At 34.4% G+C, this 18,543-nt stretch overlaps 1 protein-coding gene and 1 pseudogene across 1 annotated transcript; one reads left to right on the top strand and one right to left on the bottom strand.

Annotated features, from left to right (window-relative positions):
• Nucleotides 1–4,432: 4,432 nt before the first annotated feature.
• On the top strand, nt 4,433–5,848 carry LOC143546293 (scarecrow-like protein 15 pseudogene; annotated as a pseudogene).
• A 519-nt stretch (nt 5,849–6,367) lies between these two features.
• Nucleotides 6,368–9,359, bottom strand: LOC143545762 (G-box-binding factor 1-like). The gene is made up of 10 exons (XM_077037587.1): nt 9,093–9,359; nt 8,967–9,011; nt 8,794–8,880; nt 8,432–8,688; nt 8,245–8,348; nt 7,979–8,160; nt 7,817–7,894; nt 7,560–7,685; nt 7,399–7,474; nt 6,368–6,441 (listed from the first exon to the last, which is right to left on the bottom strand). The coding sequence occupies exons 1-10, from the start codon at nt 9,147–9,149 to the stop codon at nt 6,419–6,421; spliced, it is 1,035 nt and encodes a 344-aa protein (XP_076893702.1). The 5' UTR covers nt 9,150–9,359; the 3' UTR covers nt 6,368–6,418.
• Nucleotides 9,360–18,543: the final 9,184 nt, after the last annotated feature.

Genomic DNA, 18,543 nt, shown 5'->3' with positions numbered 1-18,543 from the left:
ACAAACAAACAGGTTGTGAGCACATGAACATTGTCATTTTCATCAGAGTTACTAAAACTCCATGTTACAACGTTAAGCATTTAGTTTTTCAAAAAAAGAAGAAAAAAAAGTGATATAAATGCAAACTTTTATATATGTTTTTTAAAATTAAATTGTAACTAAATTCCTCGAAAATATCTTTAGAAAGTGGGATCACTTTAGCTTTATAGCGTTCTATTGTAGTGTTCAAAAAGGAAAGAACAAAAAACTAAAAGCAAAAAAAGTGGCAAAAAACTTTTATTAACCATTATTTCACACAATGTAATCAAATTTTGGTAGGGTGTAAAATGTCCAAACAATACGAATCTAAAACGAGAGCTAGGTTTGGGTTAGTTATGGGTTAAATCATCAACACCTAAAGCGGATTGTATATGAGTTAATTAGGCCATTAATTAAACTTGTTAGTTCTAAAATATAATAATTTTATAAACATTTAGGCTTTAATTTATAACTTTATATAATATTATAGTAACATAAAGAATAACAAGTCATCATGTTAGAACAAAAATTGGATGGTGTTTCTAACAAACCGAGAACTAGGACTCTATAAGACCTCTACTCTCAAACCACAAGTCTACAACTCCCCAATTATATATTATTCCGGCGCCAAACATGACTTTCCTCTCTAGCGCCATCCCTTAACGGTCAATCTCCTTTTGGTCAGGAGTGAGCAAGATACGGGTCAGATCCTTGAAACCCTTTTACCCGACTCGTAAAACCTTTAATTAGACCTGAATATATAATATGGGTCGGGTAAAGGGTATTTAAATTTCACTTTAAAGGGTAAAAGGGTTTCAAGGGTCCAACCCTTTTTCAAACCCTTGATCCGTTTACTAGCTTCTAGATAGATATACATCATACTCGCGATTAATCTGAACTGTAGGAGAGGTTTGTATTTTATGTATAATTCATCATAAATTTCCCAACTACTAAAAAAAATAAAAATAAAAATAAAAGGTCATACTACTGATTGGAAACACACACACACACACATATATATATACACAAACTCACTGAATTGTTCTCTACATGTAATTTGTGAATGTGAATATTATTTTCATCGATTCAAATGGTTGATAAACTTTTGACGTTAGAGTTTACTGTGTTATTAAATGAAAGTATAATTGTTTTAGGATTCATATATTAAAGTCATATATGAGATATACAACTAGTAAATGCAGGAAAAGGAGTTGCGATTACTGCTTTAAAGGGTAAAGGGTTGAACCTTAGAAACCCTTATTTATACCCGACTCTTTTATTATTTAGAGGGTAGGGTCTCGGGCCCACATTTATTCCTAAAAGGGTAAAGGGTCTGGGTATAGTATTAGATAAAAGGGTATGGTCTTGCCCTTTGAACAGTCCTACTTTTTGTGAGTGAGGTTCACTTCAAACTCACTAGTCACACATTTACTTATTTTTTCTTCTTTTATTTAGTATTAGTTAAATTAAATTAAACCACAAAACGCTAATTAAGAATGAGCTAGTTAAAACTCTACTATCCATTTGATAACGTAATACTTTAACTAGCATTTACTAGTTGAACTATTGCATACAATCTTAATGGATCCTTTGTTTTCTTAAAACAATGAATATGGTTCTAGGCTTCCGGCTTATAAACCTGATATGTGAGACGATCTATATATTTATTAAATACGATTTGAAAGTTCATTAATATAATAATAATTTTTGTCAATGAAAAATTTATATAATATAAGCACTTGTGTTTCTCGAAAGTGTGATATAGAAGAATATTTGTAATGTGCAATCATGGTGCGTAAGTAATCATGCTTTTGAATAACTATTTGAGATCGTACACGCGAGTGTATTGGTAAAGTATAAAATGGATGTTTTATAGCTAACCTTTAAAAATATAAATGCTACACATAGTTTGGTATCAAAATTTAATTATTACTTGCAATAAAATATCTAACACACATCCTAATTATTTTTTGAATATACAACAATTTAACTTTTAGAATATTTATGATGACACACACTTATATTTTACATTATTATTAAAAAAGTCAGTTCAAGTTGTTAATAAAGTATAGCGAAATTTAAATCTAAATTGCAATTTAAATGATTATCCAATAAAAAAGATATTTTAAATGTGTTTTTTTAAATATCTTGTAAGAAGTAAATTTATATATTCCCCTTGTGACCTAGTGGAAAGAGACTTGGATTATCTAATGGAAACTTAAGTTCGAATTCCACTTGTGTCATATTTGGTTAGATATTGACAATGATATATTTGAGTTAGACCTTGTGCTAAGGTTGTCAGTTTGAATCCTGAGCCCACCCGGGTTTTCGTCCCACCGTGTGTTATGCCAGAGAGTTCTGCTCTTGTGGTGGCACAACGGCTGTCAAGTGGCAGTCGGCGGTAAGGTTTCTCGGGAGAACGTCCAAGCCAAACTCTGAAGCCAGTGGCCAGAGTGGGGCATCGGAACTCTCCAAATTTGAAGAGTGCAGTAGCCTAAATATAAGAAAGTCGCCGTTCTAAAAAAAAGAAAGTAAATTTATATATAGCTTGGGGCTAAACCTTTTGTTAAGGGACAACTCAACAACACATTTGCGGAGATCACTATGGTGTAAACGAGCCTAAGCCGAGTCTTGAAAGAGCTCCTGGAAATTAGTAAAAATGGAATTTGAGTCTAAAAATAATTTATTAACATTTCGAGAGCTTGATCCTTAGACCATGAATCTTATAAATTCGCTAGTAAATTGTAATAGTTTTACTAAATTTAATTGGTAAAAAATAAAATTAGCGTTATAAAAAGATTAAAATAACATTTCTTTATTTAGTTTTGTGCATTATTGTATTTGTATATTATAACACAATAAACTTTATTTACTTGGCGGTGACGGAAGAATATATTCGTCCTTCCAACTTTTATAAACTTGTGGACGACTTTTGTTTTCTCTTTTTTCTTCTTTGCTTTAGGCACACAAAGGCGACTTATGGGTCCCCATGTTAGTTAACTGTCGATATTTCATTTTGTTGGCCATACTAAATTAAAATTTGTATTAACCATAGTTATTAGTTAGTCTTGGTAAGTTAAGACTTTGATCATTCACTAATATCAAATAATAACCAATTAAGTTTGATTTCATATCAAAATTTGAAATTCGAATTCTATTTTGGTTCTAAAATCAGTTTTTATAATCAAATATGTATTCGCGTATAGGCATATTTAATTCGATCAACTTCATTAGTGCTAGATCTTTTTTCACTATTCAAAAAACTTGATGAGGCAAAGTCAGTTGAGCGTCATATCGTAATTACATGTAAAAGAACAAGCATCATATTCTAAGACTGCCTTGTTGTGGGTGTTAAACTCATCGGCGCCGATGCCGCATCATCACCCTTAGGCGCCATATCTCCAAAATGGCAAATGAACATGTTAAAGGTAGGCGTCAAAATGGGAGGCACCAACCCATTAACGCTTGTAAGAAAATAGAAACCAATGAAATGAGGTCCATCCTGAATCAACCAATCACACTTTTTTTAATCTAAGTGTAAGTTCACTTTAATTCTTTACTAATGTCATGTTACATCAATACCGTCAATGTAGGCAGACCTTCTAGCGATTAACATACGTCTACAAATGTTACAAGTAACGTTACGTCTCTTTATTGTCTTTTCTACCCAATAGCTTATGATAACAACAAACCCAAGTATATATTATTGTATCTTAATATCTATCCCACTGTAAATTTTGATCACTCGGTTTAGACTTTTGAATATACATTAGAAATTATTCAGATCACTTCGTTTTCAAAACTTTTATCCACATTGTTTTAACATATTATAATTTAATAATGTTAATACTGTATTAACTATCTTAGTAATAAGTAAAACGAAAACTTAGATCCAAATATAGCTTATATTAGAACAAAAGGGCGTTAACATAAATTAATTAGAAATATAAATTATGAAAACCTATACACATTTAAAATTTTAACCGTTTTTAACCACCTTCATGTCTTTCTCACACAATATAAAATACGAATTTACTAGAAGTAGCCAGACGTTAAATGTCTTACTTTTCGATGTTTACCCGTCGCAACACACAATAGCTTTCAAACATACATGACCGCATGAGTAGAAAATAGTTTGTTAAAAATAATAAGTAAAAAACTTACAATTTTATGAATGAATTTCTTAAAGCAGAAGCTTTCCATGCAACGTTAATGTTGCATGAATTACTAGTGTAACTCCTCATCCACTCAATGTGTTTCATGCTTATCTCAATCCATGGCCATTGGAGCCACAACATAACCGTCCCCAGTACCACCTTCACTTTAAAATCATTCAAAACTCTGCCCATCTTCATAACAACAATATTATCAACCTTCAATAATCAATACCAATATTTTTGAGTAATGAAATTGCCCCAAATCAGTCCTTGATATTCGCTGCAGTCCGTCCAGTCCAGTCCAGTAACCGATAATAAAAACAGCACAGGTTTATTATCTACGAAGCTGCCGGTGGAGAATTTAAACTTTGAACATGGAGTGATGAATCAGGGTGAAGAATGGGATTCTGATTCTCTAATGAGAGAATTAGGGCTTTACGATGATTCCAACAGATCATCTGCTTATCCTCTTGATTTACCCGAACTACCTTTTTTTTATTCCGATTTCGAAACCCTAGCTTCAAATCCCAGCCAAAATATATTCGACTTGATGAGCCTGAATGAAGACACTGCAAACGAGTCTGATTTTAGGGACGAGCTGACTCGGCTAGCCGAGTGTTCCGAAACGCAGTCGTTTCAGCTCGCGCAAGTGATACTCGCGCGGCTTAATCAACGACTGTGTTCACCTAGCGGAAAACCGCTTCAGCGAGCCGCGTTTTATTTCAAAGAAGCGCTTCAGGCGCTGTTCAACGGCTCGGCTCGAAGCTATAAGAGTTGTACGTCGTATGAGATTGTACAGACGATTAAAGCTAACCGGACGTTCTCCACCGTCTCACCGATTCCGTTATTTTCTAGTTTTACAGCTAATCAAGCGATCCTTGATGCGGTGGACGGTGCGATGATCGTCCACGTCATCGATTTCGACATCGGCCTTGGTGGTCAATGGGCGTCGTTCCTGAAAGCTGTTGCGGAGAAGGCGGAAGCTCAGAAGATGACCTCGCCCGCGGTGAGAATCACCGCGGTTGTTCCGGAAGCGTATGAGCTGGAATCGAGATTGATCCGAGACAATCTGTACCAATTCGCTATCGAATTGAAGTTACGCTTCACTATCGAGTTCGTGTCGATTCGCGAATTCGAATACGCGTCGTTTAACGCGGTTAAGTCAGTGAGCGGAGAGAAAACTGCCATTCTTCTTTCGCCTTCGGTTTTCCGAAGGATCGGTTCAGGTTTTGTTAACGATATTTATCGAATGTCGCCTAACGTGGTAGCATATATGTACGGTGAATTAAGCGGATGCGGAGGTTCGTTTTTTAGTAAAAAGGTGATCGACGGGTTGGAATTGTACACGACGATACTGGAATCGTTAGAGGCGGCGAATATCGGTGGTGTAGGTGGAGGTGACTGGATCAGGAGTATCGAGATGTTCGTGTTGCTGCCGAAGATAACAGCGATGGTAGAGGACTGCGGGCGGCATGTGAGTCCGTGGCGGGAGGCGTTCGGTAGGGCGGGGCTGCGGCCGGTGGGGATGAGTCAGTTTGTTGACTTTCAGGCGGAGTGTTTGGTCCGGCGAGTACAGGTCAGGGGGTTTCATGTGGTGAAGCAGCATGCAGAGATGATGCTTTGCTGGCATGATAGGCCATTTGTTGCCACGTCAGTGTGGAGTTCTTAACTAACTGGTAATTGCTATTTTTTTTGGAACGACCAACTAAGTAACGCCAGGTACCTCGTACGCGGCCCCCATTGGTTAAATGTAGCCCGAGCCAGCCACGAGTCCGGATGGACAGAGCCCCTAGCGGTCCACCTATTTAGTTGTACTTCCATGTAGGTAATAATATTAGTGCACGTACGTATTCATGTCATTTTGGTTTAGAGAGGTTTGAGGGGTTGGAATAATACTTGCCACTTTTGGATGGGTAATGATAATTAGATGACTAATGACTATTGATTTAGAACTCTGTAGTCTCTGTTTAAGAAAACATTTATGCGCGTTTGGTTCATAAAATTTTTTATAGTGAAAAATGAAGATTACATTTTTTTTCCTCATGCTACTGTCATTACCACTGAGAAAAGCATTTCCAGTAATGCCACAATTAGCATTCTAAACATAAACGTCAATCTTCCGAACACTACACAAGAAAGTTGAAAGCTTGAAACCTATGGATCCATCAAACGATTTCTGCCCTTGATTTCGTCTTCAACAAACAAATTAGCTAACGCGCGCCTTTCTTTTAATACGTCTTGTGCTAGATATAAATTTGTTCGGGACCTCTACAATTAATTTCAACACTTGTAAGCGTTCCTTAATTATTTTAATGACTTGATTGTACATCTGACTTATCTGTTTATTATATTCCAGTTTTTGAATCAGTTTAGCAAAATTTGAAAGGAGTTGAATAACTCTTAGGAAGTCGTTGAATCTGTTTTTGATTCTGATCATCAAACCTATGACGATGAGTAATATGTTTCTAGTTTAGTTTGGGTAAAAATCAATAGATCTTCACCATACCATATTAGGGCAAAAGTAAATGAAAAGAATAGAAAGAAACTTCGTTGTAAGACTAGCATAAGTGTTGAATTTCGATTTCAATTATCCAACGAGCGAAAACCAAAATACAGATGGTTAGTTTTGGAAAAAGGTATTTGATTTAGAGGTAATTGTTTGTTAGCTGTTACCAAGTCACCAGGCTATTCGTATCCACAAATGAACAATAACATGGAGTATTGGTACCAAAAACAAGGGAGGAACAAGACACAATTTTAAATGTGTCCAAATTAAGGTTAATATTTTTAACAAAAATAAATATATAGGTCGTGTGTTTATGTTCGCCTATTCAACCCGCCAACCAAAACACGATTGACACCCCTAAAAATGAACAGAGCACAAATTTTCAATAAAAATAAGAAACATTGCATATGAGCAAGGCAAGGCATGGAGAAGAAAGTTGGTCTTCCAAGAAATGATTAGACAAATACTCACGATATATTAACTGAACAACAAATATCTCACCAAGTTCAAATAAGCACATAATTCTGACCTAATTCCTAGTATAGCTTTAACTTGTATAACATCAAGCATCAGAAACAGAGATTCTACATATTAAAGATTTAAAGTTGTTACAGTTAACTTTGTTAACGACTTCCTTGATCAATCCTAAAAACAAAATCCCTTTGAAAATCGTTGTGTTGACCTAATTGTATAACTAACTTTCTCGTCAACTCTCACCTTCATTAATTTGAGATTCAAGATGTGCATCCAGCTTTGACACAGCTTCAGATCCAATAAACCTGGTTAACTCATCCTGTCCAGCAAACATAAACCATGTAAAACATCACGTGACACGATGCGAAATGCTAAATAATTTAACACGTGAAAGTGACAGAAACCTTTATTGAATCATTTTCAGTTGTAAGTTTCCCACATTCCTCAGAAAGCCTCCACAGCTCATCCCTGAGTGAGTGATTCTCATTATTTAATGTCTCTACTCTTGCCTGTAGCTCTTCGCACTCAGCCTGCATAAATAAGGTATATTATTCGAAAACAGTCGAATCAAATATGTTTAAATATGTTCCATTTTACATTACTCCTTTGTTATTGTAGAATAGGCATTTATTTTGTAGCATTAAGTGCATCTTTAAATTACCTGCTTGCGCAGCCTAGATCTTCTAGCTGACTCCCGGTTGGATTGCTTCCTTTTCTGCCTTTTCAATTCGCGTTCATCCTGTTATAAAGTAGCAACCATTAGTTGCTCAAAATTTTGATGTTTATAGGTAATAAATCAGCAAATAATTTAGGTTTTGTATACCTGAATCCAGTGATCAGCCATTATTGGTGGTGGGGCCACTGGTAGTGACACACCAGAATGATTTGGCTGCATTTTCATAGACCCGGATCCGGTAGGTGGGCTCCAGAGGTCCATCCCCATGTTAAGATTGATAGCAGGCATTGATGTCTGAACATTGGGTCCAGAGTTGTTTCGCGCATTCGCTGCATAAATGAAATATTAAAATACAGTATATTATTAAGTATGCACGCAAATGATAAAACTGAGGTAAAAGTCTGTAGAATTACCATCTGCAAGCATCTGATGGAAGCTTCCCTTTTTGCCTCCAGAATATTCCTGTTGGTTATCCTGATCGCTTGCATCAGATGAACCGTTATTTCCACTCTCAGCACTGTTTATGTGATAAGTTAAACAATCAGCATGACAAAATCGATGATTACTACTAAAATGAATTTGAATTTTAAGGTTTGAAACCTTTGTGTGGCGCCGTCATTCCCTGAACTTGAAGCTGTTTTCGCACTCTCTCTGGTCCCAGCACCAACCGAATTGCCATTCCCTCGAGTCCCCTTTGACTTTTTGCTGACAGTGTCCTTCCCATTGGAGGCCTTTGTTTCCATTTCTGTGCTTGGCTGCACAGTGCCAGGTGGCATACGAGGATGACCATAAACTCCTGCTGGTGGGTATACAGAAGGGTACGGAACGTGGGCCCCGTAAGGTGGCATCATAGGATGCTGAAATAATATTACAGAAAATAGACTATTTAGTAATATGCCAGTAGCACACCATACGCATGATGCATATTGATAATATTTTGCATGTTTAATGATAATATAGACCTGGCCTCCCCACATATACGGATGAGGAGCTGAAGATGTAACGGTTGAAGCATAGAAAGGCGGAGCAGCTCCAGAGCCATAATAAGCCTGAACAAAAAAATATAACTAATTGTTATAATAATCTATTTCAGCATGAATTTATTAAGCCACTGGTTATAACTTATAACATGCACCTGCATAGCCGCTGACCAATCAGGATATGCGGGTGGGGGTGTATCCTGTAGTTAAAGAGAGTGAGATAAGTTTGTATGATACACACTGAAGGGTTAAATGTGATTTAATGTAAGGAATAAGAAAACCTGAGTTGAAGTTGATTTGGTATGTTTGGCAGGTGAGCTTTCTTCCCCAGTCCCCATGAAGCTTCAGGATGAGATATTAATATGCAGCTGATATTTATTGAAAATCTAAAGGTTTTTTATGTCTTTGTAATATAACCAAGAAGCACCTGCATAAATCAAGTATAGTGAAGATGCCATTGTCATCTCATAAGTGATGCAATAGGTAAAAGAAAGTGGATAAAGTACGGACAGATTAAATAATGAAGGCAAAGTATTAGCCGGCGTAATAATGAAAACTTGTATTGCTGTTACATGTACCAAAATCAAGATTCTTAATTTAGTATGAATGATAAAATGAAGAATATAAACAATATCAAAACTATACTAAATACAGTTTTATTAGAGATAAATTCACTTCAACAGAATCTGGAGCACCAATAATGCACAGAAGTTACTTCTCTTTCCACGTGGCTGCAAATTTTTATGGGCCACAAAAACACAGAACCTGGTGTACAAACACGGATACAGATCTAGAGACACATCAACCGTTTGATTTTCTTTAGTTAGTTGATCGATCTTGGTTAAAAACCAACTCTATAGATAATACATATTTCCAAATATCTGTTTTAACTGTCAATATTTTGATTAGTAATCATTTATGTTCAACAGTATTGATTTGCATCCAAAAGTCGTTTTAATGTTCTCGTTTCGAAAACAATGTTTCTCTAAAATTGCAAATTTTGTTATTTTTAAACCTGGAAAAGTGAACCAACTATTGAATTTTTAATAATTACAACTTATGAACAAATAAACTTGTCCTAGATGATGCCAAAAACTGATTTTTGAAAATGCACCAGGGGAACAGAAGATAAACAGACACGGAACTGTTTAAAGTTTAAGAGTATCCAACCATCCATGTATGCTTTTCACCACTAATTTGTAGATAGTAGCAAAAAAAAAAAAAAAACTACAGTACAGATTAGAGAGCTATATTAGCCTTCTTTCTTTTCTTTGTTTATATCAAAGAGGTCATCAATATCGCTGTCCATATATCAGTTAATTAAGTTGATCGAGTAGAACATAAAAGAGGTTAAGGGGAATACGTTCAAGCTTTAGTTTGTCTAAATCAACATCAGACTTATTTAGCTGTCACAGTTTACAAATACTTGCAGATATGGAACCATCAACTCTTCCTTAATCTCTTTTCTGTATGTTCATTTAAACTATACATGCTCAACAACAAGAAGCATCCTATATTACATTACAGTCTCTTATATTATATATTAATTAAAAAATAAACATTCCATATTAAAAAGAGAGCTTTTTTGGCTGTGTGTGTTAAAACTTGGTGAGCATTTTGGCTTTTAGTCAACCAGCCTTGGCTTCCTAAGTTATTTGTGTTTTCAGTTAACACATCAATATCAACCAAATCTCTACACTGTCAAGCAGGTAGTTCTGTAACCCTAATCAAATTTAGCCAATTTTCTTCCATAATTTTGCCAGTCTGGAAGCATAAGCATAATACCCTAACCTAACCTACTAGTATCATGAAAATCAAACCTAAATCATAATTCCAAATCCCTAAGCTAGTAATATAAGAAACTAAGTCCACAAATGAAACGAATATATGTTAGCAATCAGATTTGGAAGAATAATTGATAAAAACACAATTAGATAAATTAGAAGAGTGTCTCTGACCTGTTCTATTGGCGATTTAAACGGATGAATAGAGAGATCCGCCGGTGAAATCGTAATTAAATTGGACCGCCGTGAGAGAAGAGAAGAGAAGAGAAGAGAGTGGCGGTGAGGTGATTGGGGATGGGTAGGGTAGGGTAGGGTTACACGTGAAGGGTGAGAGGGATACAGGTGTCAAGGTCAGATTGGATAAGAATGACGAGGCAGTAAAGGTTTTAGCCTTTCAAGGTGAATCACTCATGTCGTGGCAACCCAACTAGTTATCAGGATAATTTATTTTATTCTTTTCTTTTTTGTTTTTCTCTTCTTTATTTTTTATATTTCAACTTTAAAACAACCTTTTTTTGAAAAACAAAAATCTGATTTGTTAATCTCTTTTTTTAATATGTTATAACTAGATGGGTGTTTACGCGATGCATCAGGAAAAAGAAATCTTAGTAATCATGTAACAGTTTTGGATGTTCAAGGTTCGTTTGAAACTTTGAAATCATCACTTTCGGTTAACCGGTTTTTGAATGTTCAAACCATAGCAAACGATTTTGTTTACAGTTCATAACGAAAATTTATTATTGAAGCTCAATGCATGAAACCAAACCATTAGTAACTGTTCAGTTTAATTTTTTTTTCAACGGTTCAATTTTAGTTTCTATGACAAAAATCGAACCAACAGTTTGGCTCACGATTTAACTTACAAAATGTTAAAACCGAATTGTGAACACTCATACGTAGTATGTCAATTTTTTTAACGGAAGAAAACTATAGCAATATCATACCCACATTAAAAACAATAAAATGCTCATTTTTATGGTGCAATTTTTTTTTTTTTTTAAATATTAACGTATGATACGATTATGGTCGTTGACAAATCGTTTGTGGGAAGTTGGTTTTTTACAATTAAAATTAGAAGGAATATATATATATATATATATATATATATATATATATATAAAGGTCCAAAGTTCTAACTATTTCTTAAATTTACAAAACTCGAGCAAGTTGAGGAGGCAATGCTGTCACTTTTTCTATACATATGATATATATATATATATATATATATATATATATATATGAGGCCAAATTACACAATTCATATGTGGCAACTTAAGATAAAATCACAACAACTTTGGAGTATAAATCAATAAAATAAATGAGACTCGTTTCTAACTCGGTAATAACCGAATTACAAGAAGGACGTAAATGAGGCCCAGATAATTTGACACGAAACCAAAATAGTAAGAGCCTATACTCTTTGGGGTACAACAACAACAACAACAACAACAAACAACAAAATAAACACTTAGTCCATACGAGGCATATAACAACAATCAAGCAAGTTCATCTAAGTAACACATAATCTAGAATTGTGGTTTTGAGGATCTAAGTCTTAAAACATTTAATCTTTGAATATGGTTATACAAGCTACCCCTAAAATATAAAACGAAAAACGGGGAGTGAAACTACTCACTTCGAAAGATGGAACCGAAAGGTCTTAGAAGATCTTTAAGAAGACGACTCGGAAGGTTCGATTTAGCACGCCCGCCCTAGATTAGCAAAGGCTTGAATTAATATTGGTCTTGAGAAATTTAAAGTAAAATAAAGTTACAAAGCAAATTGAATAAACGAGGTTTCGGTTTAAATGTTTTGGTATTTTAAGTTAAAAGTGTAAAACTTAAGTGTTGAGAATAAATGACTTGTAAAGTAAACTAAAACGAAAACGAGTCTTGGTGTTTTTATCTATTAGTTTTACTCAACCTTGGTTGTTAATATGAGGGGATTGGTTTAATGCAAAAGTGCATGACCCCTTGTTAGATAAATACCAAAACGGGACTTTAATGAGTGTTCGGTTGTGATATGCCATCAAGTCTGAACCCAACATTTTCAAGTAATAAATAATATGAGATAACTCATAAAAATCAGTAGCTTAACCAAGTTAGAAGTTTTATTGAGAAAAACTCCAAACGTTAACGTTAAGCGAGTGTTTGGTTATATTGGTCCAAGCTTGATATAAGGCCAAATTGGTTTCGACATGCCAAGTATTTGAGAAAACATTTCTAAATTAGTTTAAAACAGAAACTTAAAGGAAATATGAAATTCGGTGGCTCGAAACAAAACAAGTGTGTTTAAGTGAGTGAATTCGGTTTAGCTCGGTTTGGTTGGCTCAAGACTTGGTATGAGACCAGTTTGGTTCCAACACTTCCATATTATAACAATAAATGTGTAAAAGTAATAAAAACTTAGAATCTTACACTTTACATGCAAATCGGATGTTTAACGTTAAATAAAGGATTTAAACAAGTGTTTGGTTTTGGTTCGGTCTGATTCGTGACTCAGTATGAGACCGAGGTTGGTTACCACATATCCAAATCCATAGAACAATACAAAATCTTATAAACTTAGAACTTAAATGAAACAAAAAGATTAAACAAGTAAAAATTCTAAATGGACCAAAATAGCCTTTATATACAAAGGCTTGCCTTAGGATAGCATAAGCACCTAATCAACCAAGGTTGAAGATGGGAAAACAAAGGAACAAAGTAATATAACATAAATAAGCAGAAAGCATAAGTTTTAATTACCCAAATCGGATGAAAAGCAAGAAATAGCTTATGTTTGACTTTAAAAGTCAAACCGTCAAGAACAAAGGGAAAGAAAACCTTGCAAATCCGAATTTAGATAGAATAGAATGTTATGAGCAGTTAAAAATAATTGTGAAACACTTGTATTTATAGGTCAAGGATGTAGAGATAAGCTTGAGAGAGTGACAATGCTCCACCAATAGATTTTGAATTAAGTAAAACCTTTAATTTAAATAACATATACTAATTATGAGATTGTAGCATCTCAGATTTTTCGTATTTGCATTCGTTTATGTTTAAACCGATTCGGGAACGTAATTCGGATCTTTCGAACTATTTAAAACTTGTATTTATTGGTATTAACTTGGTTTAACTTATTTTATAACTTTATAACTTTCAATTGTGCCAGATAGCCCTTAGAAACCTATAAAATCGCTTAAAACGGCTAAAAATCGCGTTTATGAAAGTACAGGGACTATGCCAAATCTTTCATATTTTCGACTAAATTAACGAAAGTTAAGCTCCAAGATATGTCAAATAATGTTATAAAACATTCCAATTTCGTTTTATTCTTGTCCAAACCGAATTTTGATTGTTAATTGGTTCGATTTTGTCATTTATTGATTATTTGGTTTCATAAAATAGTTATTTCCTACTAAACAAGTCTTAACCCTTAATATTTAAACAAGGCATATCCTAAAACCCTAAATTATTACTTCATTATCAGCCACCGTCTCAAAACCCACGAAATTCCCTCACTCCATTGTCGGTTTCTTCAATTTCTTCAAGTTCTTCAAGCGTTCGTTGACTTTCAAGCTTCAAGACCTCTTGACCTCGATTATATCTTGTTCCATTTATCGTTTGGGTATGTTGTCTTCTGTGTTTTTTTGTATTTTCATTCACTTAACAAAAGCCCTCAATCAATTTCAGTGATTGAGTGAGTTTTGGTGGTCAATTGCTTTCCGACCCGTTTAAGGGCATATTGGTCAACAACTTTAACCATTCGACTTCTAACACTTCTGGTCGGAACCAACTTTCGGTCCAGAATACTTTTATTTTCGTAACGAGATTTTAAGGCTACTGACCAAAACCCGACTTCTGACTCGCTGTTCGGATTCTGGTCAGCACCAGCTCGCTTAAACGTTTAAACTATCATAACTAGAGTTCTAGACATCCGTTTGGAATTATTCTAGCGGAAATGAGTTCGGTTTTACTCATATTTATGTATCTCAAAGTTTCAGGTTCGTTTGGTTTTCTTTGTTTGACGCATTAGTGGAAGATCCGTTTAATTCTTAATCGTTTATTCATATTCTTATTTGCTCGCTTACGCAATAAGGTGAGTTTGATCATTCCCCTTTATTTTACTGTTTTTAAGCATTTTGGGGGATATATGTGCACCTATTCAGATTTTATATCCTATATATACATAAACAGGCAAACATAATTATTGGGTGTAATTCAATTAAATGCTATTCGCTAATTGTTTGAGTGTTTATTTTATCGCATTTGGAGAGGTCCATCATAATATATCTCAGTCAGTATGATCATACGCCGTCGTAGTAACCAAAGCCCGTTCGCATGGTGATGGTAAACCGACAATCTCAGTCAATCATTGTAGCAATGCCCATTCGCGTGGCAACGGTTAAATGTCACACATTGTTTGTTTATGGTTTGATTGATTATTACTCACATATGTTTGTTTGCGCAATTTAACATTTATCATTTATTATATATATCCTATTATTATTTTCATGAAAATTGGTGATCATCTCACTCAACATGTGTTGTTGACAAATTCTATTCCATTTTCTACGCATATGCAGGTTGCCATTTGAATTGAAGTTTGAAGTGATGGACATCTAGAAAGACCATAGGGAACTTAATGAAGACTATCTTTATTTAAATCTGGATTGGATTATTTGTTTGTGTTATGAATAGTTGTACACCGTAATTTGAAATAATTAATTTAATAGATATTGTTACATTCTTATTTATGATAGTATTTTCCAGCTGTGAACAATCGGCTCACGCCCCGACATTTCCGCCTTAGGTTGGGGTGTGACAGAGATCGTCTTCGCTTTCACATCTAATTTAATCTATTATAAATTAAATCTAATTAACATGTAGAACACTTGCCATTGTTGAAGCTCAAAACACCTAATTCACATTCATCCAAATATATATGTTTCTCTGGCTATTGAATTCTTATTTCTTTCTTCTAGCTAGCATCATCTTGATGGAACAACAGATAGTAATCAATCAGTTGTATCACTAAAACAATTGACTTTTAAATGTATTGTAATCATATAAAAGCGATCCAAATTACTTCATGGTACACATATTCGCTTTAGGAAACAAGATCTTACATTAGTGTTGTATGCCAACTTACGACACCCCTAGCATAACGATTACCTGAGTGTTAATGTAATAATTGCTTGAGTAGTTCCTTTTTATGTTGTTAGTGACAATTTAGGCATCACTAGTTTCACTAACTCAGTATAAAAATATCAAATATGTAATCAAACACTTGGCTAATTAAACTAATCTTAACCTTATAACAAGTTTGTATACAAATTATTTAGTATAATTACAATATTAATCTAAGTCTTGTACAGTAATGACTAGCATTATTGATAAGAGTGTTTGTTATCAAATAGCTTAGGACCAAAGATGTCTCTCCTTAATGTATCACATGATGTGATAAGATAAAAATATTTTTGGAAATAGGCTTGATAAAAAGATGTCTTTTGTATCTAAAATTTACATTACATAACTAAGTTGAAAATGGAAGTAAAAGATTAGGTTTACTGTAAATTTTAAATGCACATATCCAAATAGATGTACTGAACGCGTCATTTTAGGCAAAGGTCCAAAGAATCTGAACCCCATCAGCAATGAGTGTAACTAGTGTTCTGCGGTTACCCCTGTCTGCAAAACTGAACATACGAAAAGCAAGGGAGTAAAATGTAGAAGATAAAAAAATAAGACATAAAGGTTTGGAGTTATTATTGTCACAGAATCATCAAACAGATTTTGACTCCACACTACATACCATCTTGCATCAATGTACCTCAAAATAAATATGGAAAGATCATTAAAACGATCTTATAGAATACTAGTCTCACCTTTTACCCAAGGTCCACTCTTTTTGCTTTCATGAGATTCTCGTAACTCTATTTTACAATGTGTTATAGTCTGCTGAGTGTGATAAAAACATGTCACGTTAACATAAATGGGTGCATCTTTCATACTCATTAAGGTGTATAATGGTCAAGTGATCAGTGTGAGTTAATTCACAATGTTGCAAAAATCCCGACTATGCACCGATTAATCCCCGTTTAAACGTTAGTTTCCATTTCACTGATTAATTTTGGGCTAATCGGTCAATTGTCAAATCTGGCCAATATCAGGATCAATCGAACTTAATTGGCTTTTTCTGATGAGGTTCTGGTCACCATCGGTGGTTTCCGGTGACATTCCGGAAAAAATCAACAATTTCCGGTGAAATTCCAGCAAAACTCAGCGGTTTTCATCGAGATTCCGGCCAAAATATGTTTGTGCATGTATAAAACTGAAAATTATATATAAAAATGTGTACGTGTACATATAAAACTGAAAATTATACATTAAAGTCCGATCTAATTAATTTCGATTAATCCCTATTAATCGTTAGTTTTCACCCCACCGTCTAACTAACGATTTTTACAACACAGGTAATTAAGGTAATTAGAGTAACTATTAGTTACCATTAATTAATCGTCTTTAACTATTTTTATACACATAATTATTATTAAACAATTATTTTTTTCGTAACGTATAAAATAAATAAACCACAAACATAACATAAGTTCATAAAATTAAAATAAAAAAACATAATAAACGAACCAAACGAACTCTTAAAATTATTACATGTGTGTTTGTTCCTAATTTCTTGTTTCATCTTCTCCACGATTTCACAATTTCACCGCATCAAATGATCGATGTTAGCCCAAAGCGATTTCCAATCAAATTTCTTTTGTTTTTCGCTCTTTAACTTGAGGAAGTCTGGTATACTCCACGATATATTATCAACCTTTGTTTGTAGTTGGACTAGTTATAAGATGTTTTGCATTTCCCTTTGTTATTCATCCCGGAGGGCGAAACATTTCCTTTTGGATTTCAAACTCGTCATCCGCGTCGTTGAGATTAGTTTGTAAACGACTTTAGTTACATATACTACCATGTTTCATTCAGGTTGCGATCTTCCTCCATATGAATGATCTTCATCATTCAACATTACACATTTGTACAATTGCTGAAAATGCCACAACGGCATTGACCCTCATCGTAATGGTTACATACACCCCGAAGGGCAATAATACACCCTGAATGGCAACATACGACCACGTCAGCCAAAGTAAATCTAAGCCATGCATTAACTTATGAAAACATGCTTAGAAGCATACATATGTTTACGAAAACAAACAACCCATTAGCTTTCCCACACCAGTATGCACACCATCGTAAAAGCAAGTGAAAATGGTTCTAAAAGTCACCTGGTCCGTTAACTTATATTTTTGCCTCTAGTCTCCTTTAACAGAACCCTTGAACGATTTTACAAGGTTCATACTAGAAACTATCACTTAAATCATCAAAGAACTTCATGGCAGTCTCCTCTTTCCAAACTTAAAGCTTAGCCAAATTGTAACATCTAGAAAAAACCCATATTTATTTTGGACTAAAGTTGTCAACATGAAAAGTTGAAGGATTAAAAATAATCTCAAAGACAAGTAATGGGAAAAATAAGATGAGAAAAATTAAAGCATTTTTATGTTAAGAAAATAAGAAAAATTTCCATCTCACATGGAAGTATGAAAGAAAATGGAAGTGTTCTACATAAGTATAAATAAGGAATGAAATTTTCATCCAACATGGAAACAAGTAAAGAAATGGAAGCTCTTTATAAGGAAGCAAGTTTTCATAAAAATGCTTTAATGTGACTAATCACTCTCCATAGTCCTAGTAGAGGGTGCGAAACACCCGACGCGCACGCGCACGGACTCGGACTCGGACACGGGCGTAATGTGGCGTTTTGATGGCGCAATATTTTTGGATAGTATAAGGACTGAAAATGAAAATATGAAACTTGCATCTTCGCGATACGCAAAGTTGCAGATCAGGCATCTTCACGCTACGCGAAAGAAAAAAGACTTGAACCGACC

This window comes from Bidens hawaiensis, unplaced genomic scaffold, assembly GCF_021521415.1.
Source record: "Bidens hawaiensis isolate Kalapana, Puna unplaced genomic scaffold, B.hawaiensis_p1.1 tig00000904_1, whole genome shotgun sequence".
NCBI lineage: Eukaryota > Viridiplantae > Streptophyta > Magnoliopsida > Asterales > Asteraceae > Bidens > Bidens hawaiensis.
Note: the sequence above shows the minus strand (reverse complement) of the source record. Positions and strands in the feature narration are given on the sequence as shown.